Source organism: Macaca nemestrina, chromosome 5 (assembly GCF_043159975.1).
Source record: "Macaca nemestrina isolate mMacNem1 chromosome 5, mMacNem.hap1, whole genome shotgun sequence".
NCBI classification, from domain to species: Eukaryota; Metazoa; Chordata; class Mammalia; order Primates; family Cercopithecidae; genus Macaca; species Macaca nemestrina.
This window is the reverse complement of record NC_092129.1, coordinates 10,853,477-10,866,152: the sequence shown is the minus strand read 5'-3', so window position 1 is coordinate 10,866,152 and position 12,676 is coordinate 10,853,477. Positions and strand designations below refer to the sequence as shown.

Here is a 12,676-nt window from a genome sequence, read left to right as displayed (position 1 = left end):
GGTATCTTGAACCTGCCCTACTACTGCCCACGTTTGTTAGTGGAACACCTGCCCATCACCCCAGACACACATAAATAAAATAAATGTAAAATTCCCAAAGAGCAAGCTTAGAGGTAATTAGTCAGCCTCAGGATGGTCCCACTGAGTGCTGCCATGTCTAGCGTGGGATGCATGAAACATTTAGAGTCATTCGGATGAAAAAGTTTCCCCTTCCGGCCAGGCGCGGTGGCTCACGCCTGTAATCCCAGCACTTTGGGAGGCCGAGGTGGGCGGATCATGAGGTCAGGAGATCAAGACCATTCTGGCTAACACAGTGAAACCCCGTCTCTACCAAAAATACAAAAAATTAGCCAGGTGTAGTGGCGGGTGCCTGTAGTTCCAGCTACTCGGGAGGCTGAGGCAGGAGAATGGCCTGAACTCAGGAGGCAGAGCTTGCAGTGAGCCGAGATCGCACCAGTGCACTCCAGCCTGGGCCACAGAGTGAGATTCTGTCTCAAAAAAAAAAAAAAAGTACCCCTTCCACGGAGAAGTAAGAAAGAAAATACAAACAGCAGGAAACAGGTAAGCATGTAATGCGCATTGTAAACCTCAGATGGCCATCCTAGGAATTAGTGAAAGGTAGTGCAGCTCTTTAGCCCCAGATGGCCTTTCTCATAAGTTTACTACTCACAGGTCACATTAGTGACATAGCTTACAGACTGCTTGTTGGGCTCCTTCCTCATTGCTCTGAGACTTTTGTTGGGAGTATGAGGCTTGGATCAGGGGAAAGGGAGTTGACATTAGTTCTTAAACAATTAGAATAACAAATCCATGGGTATTTCTGGAAAAAAAAAAAAAAGGAAGCTACTTGGAATTGTCCCATATTTAACATTCTGCTGACCAATTTGTCCTAGTTACAGAAAGCCACCCTGGACTTCTCCTATGCATAACTTGGTTGCTTGTGGTTGGGTCTGCCACGTGGAGGGACCTTGAGCTGGGGGAAGGAGCTTGGCCTCCAAGTCCACTGAAGACCAGCATCCCAAGATTGCCTGGGGAGGTGGTACAGGGCAGTGATGAAGACCATGAGAGCCACACTGCCCATCATCACATTTGGGCCACTCCTAGGGAGAGCAAGAGGGAGGAAGGAGGGGTTAGGATGATAGGAAAGATTCTACTTGGCCAGTATTATTGTAATGTGGCATTGTGTTCTCTGGATTTAGTGTGAGTTAATAGCTGACTTTTTCCTCGAGTGGGTGCTTTTGTCTGTTCTGCAGAAGCATCTTGGTGGCACCTCTACCTCAAAGTCCCTCCATGTGGTCAGTTCCAGTTCTCCATTTCTGGCCCCATCTGGTACATGCCACTGCCTCTCACTGCCCGGGCTCTCTATCCTTGACAGGCTGCCTTGAAGTTGAGCCCAGACTGACTTTCTTGCCTCAGACCCTGCTACCGTGCCTGGGACTCATGCACCTTTGACTCCCATGGAAGGGAAGTGCTATAGCTTCCCAGGTGCAATTCTGGTGTCCTCACCCACACTGAGGATGTACAAGAATCAGGTTCTTAGAGACTGGAGAAAGAAGGAAGAATGGGAACAATAAAGGATGAGTTGATGGGTGCTGACAAGTTGATGGGTGCAGCACACCAACATGGCACAAGTATACATATGTAACAAACCTGCACGTTATGCACATGTACCCTAGAACTTAAAGTATAATAATAATAAAAAAAAAAAGAATGGGAACAAGATTTTTCCCAAAGGACTGTGAGGTCCCCCACCTTACCTTGATGTGAGACAAGTGAGGTTAACCCCAAGCCTGGTGAGAAGGGTTCCCATCAGACACTTGGAAATCCTGAGGACTGTTTCACATAGAAGGATGTGGTTTATTCAGACATGACTCATACTTGAGAAAGCTAGAACCTCTGGTGGTGAATGATTTTAATAACTATTTCCTTTCCACCAACATATACAGTACAAATAATAAATAAGTAAAAATAAATAGAAACGTTCAGTTTTGTTTTGAATAGTAGGAGCAGGGTACCATTATTTCTGTAGTTACTCTTTTAGTACAATGATGCATGTCTACTGTATGTAAGGCATACTAGCAGTAATTGAGCTCAGCACTAGAGAAGACGATTGCATTCTACTCCTTGCTTCTTTTTTTAAAAAGTCTTCCACAGACAGATTCTCAGAACAGCCCATGGCAAATGTAAAGTTATTTGGAAAATCCAGGTTCCAGATTCACTAGAGCATAGAATCTCTGGTTGGTTGGGAAGGAATTTCCTCTTACAGTTGTTATTAATAATTTATGAATAATTATTAATAATATTAACATTTATATTTTTGAAGACCTTGAAGGGCTGGAGACAACAGAGAAGCATTTTTTAACACCCTCTGTAGCCCCTGCACTGTTGTAGGCATTGGTGGGTGATACCAAAGATGGGACACTGTCCCTACCTCCAGAGACCTTGTGGGCTGGCTGCAGAGAGAAGGCAGGGAAGAGGAAAAGAAGAATAAAGGCACATGTGTTTAAGTCACCCCCACGGCCGTCAGTTAGTCATGGGAGGCTCCCCAGAGGAGCTGTCCTGAAGCTGGCTGAGAGAAGGCAACATTTCAACTTAGGACAGTAATCCTTGCTACATACAATCACATACACACACGCACACACATGCACACACAGAGACTCACATGGAAAAAGAAAACTTTCTGCCTTTCAGCAGTGATGACAATTATGGTTTTTAGTAAACTTTACATGGTTTAGATGGTGATGGTGATGATGATGATTATGGGAAGGATGACATCGTGTTCTAAACATACTGCATGGAGTCAGAATAACAATGACAAATAACCATTTGTCCCAATCAAGGTCTTCTCAGAAAAGATCTCATTCTGATGCTAAACTATACCAATTTGTTTGATCACTTCTCCAACAAAGTAATTATAAAGTGCTTTTATTTTCTTGAAAAGAGAGGGTCCTGTGTTGTCTACTACCACTTTTGAAACTTAGAGAAAATATTCCAAAAGATGCTTATGATTTTACTATTTAGTTTGGCCTTTGAGATGTCAAAAACTCAGGGCTTCGAATTTGTCTCGATTTACACCACAAAATTGCTACCTTGTCTCAAATGGGATTTCTTTCCCACCTTGTGCCACAGCGGCCTCTTCATTTGATTGTGGGAAGCCTCAAGTGGAGCCGAAGAAATGTCCTGGAAGGGTTGTAGGGGGGTGTGTGTCCTACCCACATTCCTGGCCCTGGCAAATCAGTCTTAGAACAAGGTAAGAACAGACCCAGAAATGATTTACACTGTCCCTCCATGTAAGCCCTGCAAAACCCTTCTACATTTACACAAAACCCACACAGCTAAGGCATCAGTACCTGCCTCTAAGTTTTCTGAAGGGGGAAAAAAGCTACAAAAATTGAAATATATATATATATTTATATATATTATATATATATTATATATTATATATAAATTAAATATACATATATATATAAATATATATATTTTTATAGGTTCTCTACTGTGAAAATGGCCAAAATTGCTGTCTTTTTCTTGATCTGGGCAGCTCCATCAAAATCTGTAGGCACAGTGATTTACACCAAGTTCCAATATTGCTGGAAAATATTGAAGATGCTTCGAGGATTTCTATGGATATCCACTGTCTCATTGTCAGATGAAAAGAGAGGGAAGTTTTTAGAAATGTGACACTTTCTGGGTTGGGAGAGCAAGGACAAAATTATCTACAGTCTATCACAGGCACAGATTTTTTTTCTTTGGACACTTTTGTGAATCATTGACTTCAATTCAGAGGTTACTCATCCATTCACAAACATAAAAAAATTCTAGATCATGATCCCCATAAATTAAGAGTGATCAGTCCAATCCCAGGGAACCGGGACATTTTGGGTATTGTTTCAGTGGAACATGCCTTTCATAAGTTCTGTTTTTTTGGGTATCTCTTAGGAAGCATGCGTAGGAAACAGGCCCATCTGCCTGCCTGTTTGCTTCCTCATCTCATTTCTACACCAGGACACCTGTGCTCAATTGCTGTTCTCCCGTAAAGAGACTCCTTTCCATAAGTTTGTGAAATGCCATCGACAAACCTGATCGCATTGCATTTCACTCTGCTGTTGAGTTGATTTTTCTTTATCGTTTGCTAACTCCCTGCTCTACAGAGCTTTCACATTCCACATAGCTCAGATTCATTCCTTCCTAAACTGTGTGGTGGTCTACATCCTCACTGACTTATCAACATGCTGTCATCATGCACTTCCTGTCTCTATTCCTCTTCATTACAATCTGGTTCCAAGTGGCTCACACCAGTATTCTGAGCTACTACCTGCCCACACAATCCTAGAAAGTAAGTGATTCAGGAAACATTCCTCAAAAGTAAAGTTCCTCAGGTTAGATCAGAAGACCCCCATGAGTCACTGTTGTTCAGAATCACATCTGGCTCCCTGAAGAGTGATTCATCAGACTTTGCATAGATCTTGTCGTAAAAATGGAAGAGACCTTGGGGGAAGGTCTTGGGCTGGTCGCTTCTGTTGGAGTCCTGGGCTGTGGGGTGGAAGTCACTACTGTAGAGCTTCATGCTGAGTCACTTAGCTTTGCTCTCCTGTAGACAGGCTGTGCCTGTGCCTCCCCAAAGCATCAGAAAAAGTGGCATAGATGGGCCCTTTTGAAAAATCCCACTCCTGGAGCACTGGTCAAAGTTACTACCGTCCTGATGCTGGGCTTACAGTCCTTTCCTTTGGGAATATGAACATGGTCAAAATTAAGTGAACGTGTCAGAAAGACACGTTTTCTGTATGTTTTCTGTACAATGGAGCAGAACAAAGTATCAATTTGACTAAAATTTGAACTAAATCCTCTTTCTAGGCTTGGAATGCACTTCTGTGGAGGCACCTTGATATCCTCAGAGTGGGTGCTGACTGCTGCCCACTGCTTGGAGAAGTATGTTTAGGGGACAATTGACATGAGGTTTTGTCTTAAATACTTTTTCCTTCCCTCTTTTCCCTCCTTTCCTTTCTCTCTCTTCCTCCCTTCCTTTTCTGGCTGTGACACTAGGGACCAGGCCAGGGCAATCAGATAAGGGAGAAAGGAAGGGTTTCTAGAGAGAAACTGCAGAGGAAAGACACAGTACAGATGATTTTGTGGGCCTGAATAAACTGCAGAATAGAACTGTTCACTACCATAGGCATCAGTCTCCACCCAAACAGCCTGAGAACATTCCTTAATTGCCTGTTTCGAGCAAATAATGAATTTTGCTTCTTGCCACTCAGAAGTCACTAATTCTAAGTAGCCAAGGGTGTCAGGGAGACAGCATCAAGTTCACGGCACAGAGGTTACCTGAAGGGGCCGGACCGTATTTTGCTCTTGACATCCTCATCTTTTCTAGGTCCTCAAGGCCTTCATTCTACAAGGTCATCCTGGGTGCACACCGAGAAGCGCATCTCGAATCACATGTTCAGGAAATAGAAGTATCTAAGATGTTCTCGGAGCCCGCAGGAGCAGATATTGCCTTGCTAAAGCTAAGCAGGTACTCGCTCACCTGTGGTCTTCACCCTATGCTGGTGAAGATAGTTGCTTTATGTCTGGGTTTTATGGGTCATGGTCACTGCATGGCAGTGGGGAGGGGCTGTCTATCACATGAAAGGCTCAAGGGCTTTGGGGACAGCATCAGTCTTCAACCCCGGCCCTGCCACATGCTAGCTGTCCTCTTGAGAAAGGCAGCAGGGGCCGGGCACGGTGGCTCAAGCCTGTAATCCCAGCACTTTGGGAGGCCGAGACGGGCGGATCACGAGGTCAGGAGATCGAGACCATCCTGGCTAATACGGTGAAACCCCGTCTCTACTAAAAATACAAAAAACTAGCCGGGCGAGGTGGCGGGCGCCTGTGGTCCCAGATACTCGGGAGGCTGAGGCAGGAGAATGGCGGGAACCCGGGAGGCGGAGCTTGCAGTGAGCTGAGGTCCGGCCACTGCACTCCAACCCGGGCGACAGAGCGAGACTCCGTCTCAAAAAAAAAAAAAAAAAAGAGAAAGGCAGCAGGACTCAGTTTTCTCATGTGGAAAAAGTTGAAATATGAGGTACTCTGTTACCCCTAAAACTCACTTAATGTTCACCAGTTCATCCACATTCATGATGAGAGAACGATGCAGTTATTCCAGGATGACAATTCTCCTTTCATCATAATATGTTTAAGAGAATCAAATAAGACTGTACTTATTTCAAAGCACTTGAAAAACCACAACATCGAGCTGGGTGTCTGGTGTGGGTGCCTGTAATCCCAGTTACTTGGGAGGCTGAGGCAAGAGGATCACTTGAGTCCCAGAGTTTGAGGCTACAGTGAGTTATGATCATGTCACTGCATTCCAGCCTGGGAGACAGAGTAAGACCCTGTACCAAAACAAAAACAAAAACAAAAACAAAACAAAACAAAACAAAAAACTTCACAATGTCAAAAAAATCACAAATACAATTTATAAGTGCAAATTACATTATTATTGTCTTCTTTGATTTGATTTTCTCTTTCCTGTTGAAATGTTGTTTCATTAAGCCTGACAAAGTGATACGTTTGCTTATGTCACTTATTAAGTTAGTGCTGTTTGGAGCCAGATACTAGCTGAGTCAGCTAAGAAACAGCTATTTGTAGGAGAAGCAGATTTGGGACAGGTGACAAGGCATGCAGGGTGCTCGCTGTGCTAGCAACTCTGGAAGACAGGGTGTCGGCATGGACAGGGATGAGTATGGCCTGGATGGGAAGGCACGGGGCAGGAGCCTGAGCTGCTCTCCTGGACCTGGCCACAATCCCGGGGCAACTTCTCTGGGTCTGTGAACTGAGGGGTGACGTCCTGGGATGCTCTGACACTCCAGAAGGAGAGAAGAGCCTTTCCAGCTCAGCCTTTATAAACAGTAGCTGATCTCCTTTGTGCTCTCCAGTGTCCTCCCCACCCAGCAAATGTGCAAGTAGAAGGTTCCTCATGGTCCTCAGAGAGCTGTGGTGTTCTGATGGTTTGAACAAGTAATTTGGAAATTTTGGGTTTTGGAGTTCTCTGATAGGCTGATACATTTCAAGTCTAGAGTTCCCACCCCACATCCCCACTCTCCAAGAGCCTAGGGCATTTAGTGTTCCACCAGGGAACCCATAGAGTGAGGACGTCTGCACAACAGGCTGGGCCTTCTGATGATGCTCAAAAGCAGAAAGTGTGCCTGCTTCAAAGTTGGTGACACTGATGATTCGTGATCAGAATAGGGCATTTCTCATTTCCAATCCTTTATCCCCTTGAACTTACTAAAGTAGAATCAGGTCTAAAAACCAGAGCTCTAATGTTTGAGAGTCCCTGGGACTCTAAAGTATATGAATGTTCTTTGAACACAATACCATTTTGTTCAAGCAAGAGGCTTATTTCCAATCTTCTTTCATTTGGTATCAAGTATTTTACTGTATTCTTACAACTATGGTGTAGCAACTTTCACTGAGGAGGAAGTGGAGGATCCAAGGATGGAGCAAGTTGCTCTGGGCACACAATGCATTTGCAATTTTACAGCCTCTTGGTGGCATCTCAGACACTCCATGGATGGATCAATGCCCTACTTGGTTAATATGAAGGGACGCACTCGGCATGAGATTCCAGTTGTGCACAGAATATGCATGAGAAGTGCACCTTTGTCATCCCTACTTTCAAAGGTGAAGGCCACCAGCAGTATCTTGCATGCAACTGATGCCTTTCAAATGAAACCTTATGTCTGTGTAGTCCTTAGGCAAACATAGGCAAATGTGAGGGTGAAACGCTGTGTTCTACGTTGCTCTGTGTCAGTGAAGCAAGGTAGTGCCAGCTCAGAGGGCTCCAGGGCCTCAAGGCAGGGATGGCTGGTTGTGGGTGTTGCAGCTGCCAGCAGAGCAGTCAAACATAACTGCTGATGCTTTTCTTTCAGTCCTGCCATCATCACTGACAAAGTAATCCCAGCTTGTCTGCCATCCCCAAATTATGTGGTCGCTGACCGGACCGAATGTTTCATCACTGGCTGGGGAGAAACCCAAGGTGAGATAAATTCCATTGCCCACATAATGAACAGGTTTTGACCTACAGTCCATGTGACAAAATGAGCATTTAGGAGCAAGCTGTGCAAATTCCTATCCACGAATGTGGTCCACCCACTCCTGATTTTGCCTGGGTACCTATGTCTTAATCAGTCTTCAAGGTACATAGTCAAGGGGAGGAAAATGGTGTCTTTGAGTCTCTCTCTCTCTTTGTTTTCAGAACGTTTTTATTTTAATTAATTAATTTTTAACTTTTATTTTAGGTTCAGGGGTACATGTGCAAGTTTCTGGTATATGTAAACAGTGATTTGTCATACAGATTATTTTGTCACCTAGGTACTAACCCAACACTTAGTATTTCCTGCTCCTCTCCCTCCTCCCACTCTTCTCCCTCAAGTAGACCCCAGTATCTGTTGCTCTCTTCTTGGTGTCCATGAGTTCTCATCATTTAGCTCCCACTTGAAAGTGTGAACATGTGGTATTTGGCTTTCTGTTCCTGTGTTAATTTTCTAAGAATAATGGCCTGAGCTCCATTCATGTTCCTGTAAAAGACATTACCTCATTCTTTTTTATGGCTATACAGTATTCCGTGGTGTACATGTACCACATTTTCTTTATCCAATGTGTCACTGATGGGCATATAGGTGATTCTATGTCTTTGCTACTGTGAATAGTGCTGCAATGAACATTTATGTGCATGTGTCTTTAGGGTAGAATGATTTATATTCCTCTGGGTATATCACCAGTAATAGGATTGCTGGGTTCAATGTTAGTTCTGTTTTTAGCTCTTTGAGAATCACCATACTGCTTTCTACAGTTGTTGAACTAATTTACAGTCCCACCAACTATAAGTGTTCTCTTTTCTCTGCAACCTTGCCAGCATCTGTTATTTTCTGACTTTTTAGAAATAGCCATTCTGGCTGGTGTGAGATGATTTTTCATTGTGGTTTTGATTTGCATTTCTCTAACCATCAGTGATACTGAGCTTTTTTCACATGCTTGTTGGCCGCAGGCATGTCTTCTTTAGAAAAGTGTTTGTTAGTGTCCCTTGTCCACTTTTTAATGGCTTTTACTTCTTGTAAATTTGTTTTAAGTTCCTCATAGATGCTGGATATTAGACCTTTTTCAGGTGTATAGTTTGCAAATATTTTCTCCCATTCTCTAGGTTTTCCATTTACTCCCTCGATAGTTTCTTTTTCTGTCCAGAAGCTCTTAAGTTTAATTAGATCCCATTTGTCAATTTTTGCCTTTGCTGAGATTGCTTTTGGCGTCTTCATGAAATCTTTGCCCGTTCCTATGTCCAGGATGGTGTTGCCTAGGTTGTCTTCCAGGATTTTTATACTTTTGGATTTTACATTTAAGTCTTTAACCCATCTTTAGTTGATTTTTGTATATGGTGTAAGGAAAGGGGTCTAGTTTCCATCTTCTACCTACGGCTAGCCAGTTACCCCAGCACCATTTATTGAATAGGGAGTTATTTTCCCATTGCTTGTTTTGTCAGCTTTGTCAAAAATCAGATGTCTGTAGGTGTGTGGCCTTATTTCTGGGCTCTCTATTCTGTTCTATTGGTCTATGAGTCTTTTTTGTTTGTTTGTTTGTTTGTTTTTGTTGTTGTTTTTACCAGTACCATGCTGTTTTTGTTACTGTAGCCCTGAAGCGTAGTTTGAAGAGAGGTAATGTGATGTCTCCAGCTTTGTTCTTTTTGTTTAGGATTGCCTTGGCTATTCTGGCTCCTTTTTGGTTCTATATAAATTTTCAAAATAGTTTTTCTTTTAATAGTGCTGTGAGGAATGTCACTGGCAGTGTGATAGGAATAGCAATGAATCTGTAAATTACTTTGGGCAGTATGGCCATTTTAATGATATTGATTCTTCCAATCCATGAGCATGGGATGTTTTTCCATTCATTTGTGTCATCTCTGATTTCTTTGAGCAGTGTTTTATAATTCTCATTGTAGATATCTTTACCTCTCTGGTTAGCCATATTCTTACGTATTTCATTCTTTTTGTGACATTTGTGAATGGGACTGTGTTCCTGATTTGCCTCTGGGCTTGGCTTCTGTTGGTGTATAGGGATGCTAGTGATTTTTGTACATTGATTTCATATCCTGAAACTTTGCTGAAGTTGATTATCAGCTGAAGGAGCTTTTGGGCTGAGACTATGGGGTTTTCTAGATATAGAATCATGTCATCTGCAAACAGGGATAGTTTGATTTCCTCTCTTCCTATTTGGATGCCTTTTATTTCTTTCTCTTGCCCTCAACATTTGCTTATCTGAAAAGGATCTTATTTCTCTGTTGCTTAGGAAGCTTAGTTTGGCTGGATATGAAATTCTTGGTTGGATATTTTTTAAGAATATTGAATATAGGCCCTAATCTTTTCTAGCTTGTAGGGGTTCAGCTGAGAAGCATGCTGTTAGCTTGATAGGGTTCCCTTTGTAGATGACCTGTCCTTTCTCTCTAGCTGCCTTTAACATTCTGTCTTTCATTTTGACCTTGGAAAATCTGATGATTGTGTGTCTTGAGGATGATCTTCTTGTGTAGAATCTTGCAGGTGTTCTCTGTATTTTCTAAATTGACTATTGGCCTCTCTAGCAAGGTTGAAGAAGTTTTCATGGACAATATCCTGAAATGTTTTCTAAATTGTTTACTTTCTCCCTGTCCCTTTCGGAAATGCCAGTGATTTATAGATTTGACCTTTTTACATAATCCCATGTTTTTGAGAGGCTTTGTTCATTCCTTTTCATTCATTTTTCTTAAGTTTTGTCAACTGTCTTATTTCAGAAAGCCAGTCTTCCATTTCTGAGATTCTTTCCTCAGCTTGGTCTATTTTGCTATTAATACTTGGATTGCTTTGTGAAATTCTTATAATTTGTTTCTTAGCTCTCAGCTCTGTCAGATCCATTAGGTTCTTTTTTACACCAGTGATTTTGTCTTTCAGCTTCTATATCATTTTATTGTGATCCTTAATTTCCTTAGATTGGATTTTGTCATCCTTCTGGATCTTGAGGATCTTCACTCCTATCCAAAATCTGAATTCCCGTTCTTTCATTTCAGCCAGCTCACCCTTGTTAAGAACCCCTGATAGAGAACTGGTGTGGTTGTTTGGAGGATATATGGCACTCCGGCCTTTATGTTCAACTGCAGTGTAGGTTGAATACAGCCAATAGACTTGTTCTTTGGATGTTTTTACAGGACCAAAGCCTTGTGCAGGGTCTTTATTTGTAGTTAATTTCTTGTCTTTGGTTTCATAGTGGGGTATGTTAGCAAGGTATTTTTGGTGTTGAAGCTTTGGGGTGTGATCCATTTTTTATTTGTATATTTCCCTTACACCTAAAGCAAGCAAAAAACCAGTAAAGGTCTCTGAGTCTCTTAACCCATAATTTCAGCATTCATATTGCTTCCCTAGGTAAGTGGGGTTTTCACTCAGCCGTCAAGTTAAGAGTGTTAGGTTATTTTTCATGTGAAATTAGCCAGACTGGGTTTCTAAACATGGTGCAAAACATTAACAACAAAAGTTACAATTAAACTACTCTTCTTCCAAAATACCCATATGTCTAATATGTATGGGATGGTGTTAAACAGGGGGCTTACAGCTCAGGGAGAGGTAGACAGGTCCCACGGCCCCAAGTCTAGGATGACATTTGGTATTGGTTGATGGGTGTGGGTGAGAACAAGAGAGGGAACATTTGTGCAGGATGTGGTATCAGCACCTGTAATACATTTTAGGGAGTCCTTCTTCTCTTTGCAGTATGCCCTGACAATAATTATATCCATCAGCCTAGCCCCCTTGGCCGTTGAAACACTAAGACTGTCTTAGGATCCCTGCTTCAGTTTCTCAGAGGTGCTGGTGAGGGCATTAGGAGTCTGAAGACCTAGAAATGCGTTCTGACTCTGCCACTAGCCAGACAGACCTGAACTAGGCATGTTACCTCTTTGTACCATTCGGCTCTAACCCCTCATTCAAAGACCCAGAATTTTCAACTGGTGTTTTTCACATAACCCTTTGCATAAGTTTTCATTTGAAGAAAGGTTTGTTTTTGTTTTTGTTTTTGTTTTGGTTTAACCAAACGTTTAAAAACGAATGGTCTACATGATTTCAAAGTTGGCTTTCCTTTTTCTGTGCTTTTCCTACTATTTAAAAACTTCACCTCCTTGATTTCTTGATCTCTCTTTCTGCACTGCTGGGTCTGGGAGCATTGAGGTCAAGTAAAAGGAACCTTGGCAAATGAGGAACACCTATGGGTGTGCCAGGCTGCTCCCAGTGTTTTGCATTTTTAAAAATTTAAATGCTGCAAACCTCTATGAATTAGATATTATTGTTCCTAGTTTACAAATGAGGAACCTGAAGCTCAGAGAAGATGTGGGATGGTACAGACAAACCTGAATTGGAAACCTGGCTCCCACTTACTGGCTGTCGGGACTTAGAAAACTCATAAAGCATGGTGTCTTAAGCCTGTAATCCCAGCACTTTGGGAGGCCAAGGCGGAAAGATCATGAGGTCAGGAGCTCCAGACCAGCCTGACCAACATGGTGAAACCCCGCCTCTACTAAAAGTACAAAAATTGGCCAGGTGTGGTGGCGCACCCCTGTAATCCCAGCTACTCAGGAGGCTGAGGCAGGAGAATTGCATGAGCCTGGGAGGTGGAGGCTGGCTGC

At 42.6% G+C, this 12,676-nt stretch overlaps 2 protein-coding genes across 2 annotated transcripts in view; one reads left to right on the top strand and one right to left on the bottom strand.

The window, feature by feature from the left end:
* Positions 1–12,676, bottom strand: part of LOC105492004 (lipoprotein(a)) — a 302,231-nt gene that overhangs the window by 282,226 nt on the left and 7,329 nt on the right. The window lies entirely within an intron of this gene.
* Positions 1–12,676, top strand: part of LOC105487509 (plasminogen) — a 50,828-nt gene that overhangs the window by 32,979 nt on the left and 5,173 nt on the right. Inside the window, exons 14-17 of the mRNA XM_011750967.2 lie at positions 3,130–3,250; positions 4,855–4,929; positions 5,375–5,515; positions 7,914–8,020. Of these exons, the coding sequence (XP_011749269.2) occupies positions 3,130–3,250; positions 4,855–4,929; positions 5,375–5,515; positions 7,914–8,020 (444 nt within the window). The remainder of the gene's footprint in view (positions 1–3,129; positions 3,251–4,854; positions 4,930–5,374; positions 5,516–7,913; positions 8,021–12,676) is intronic.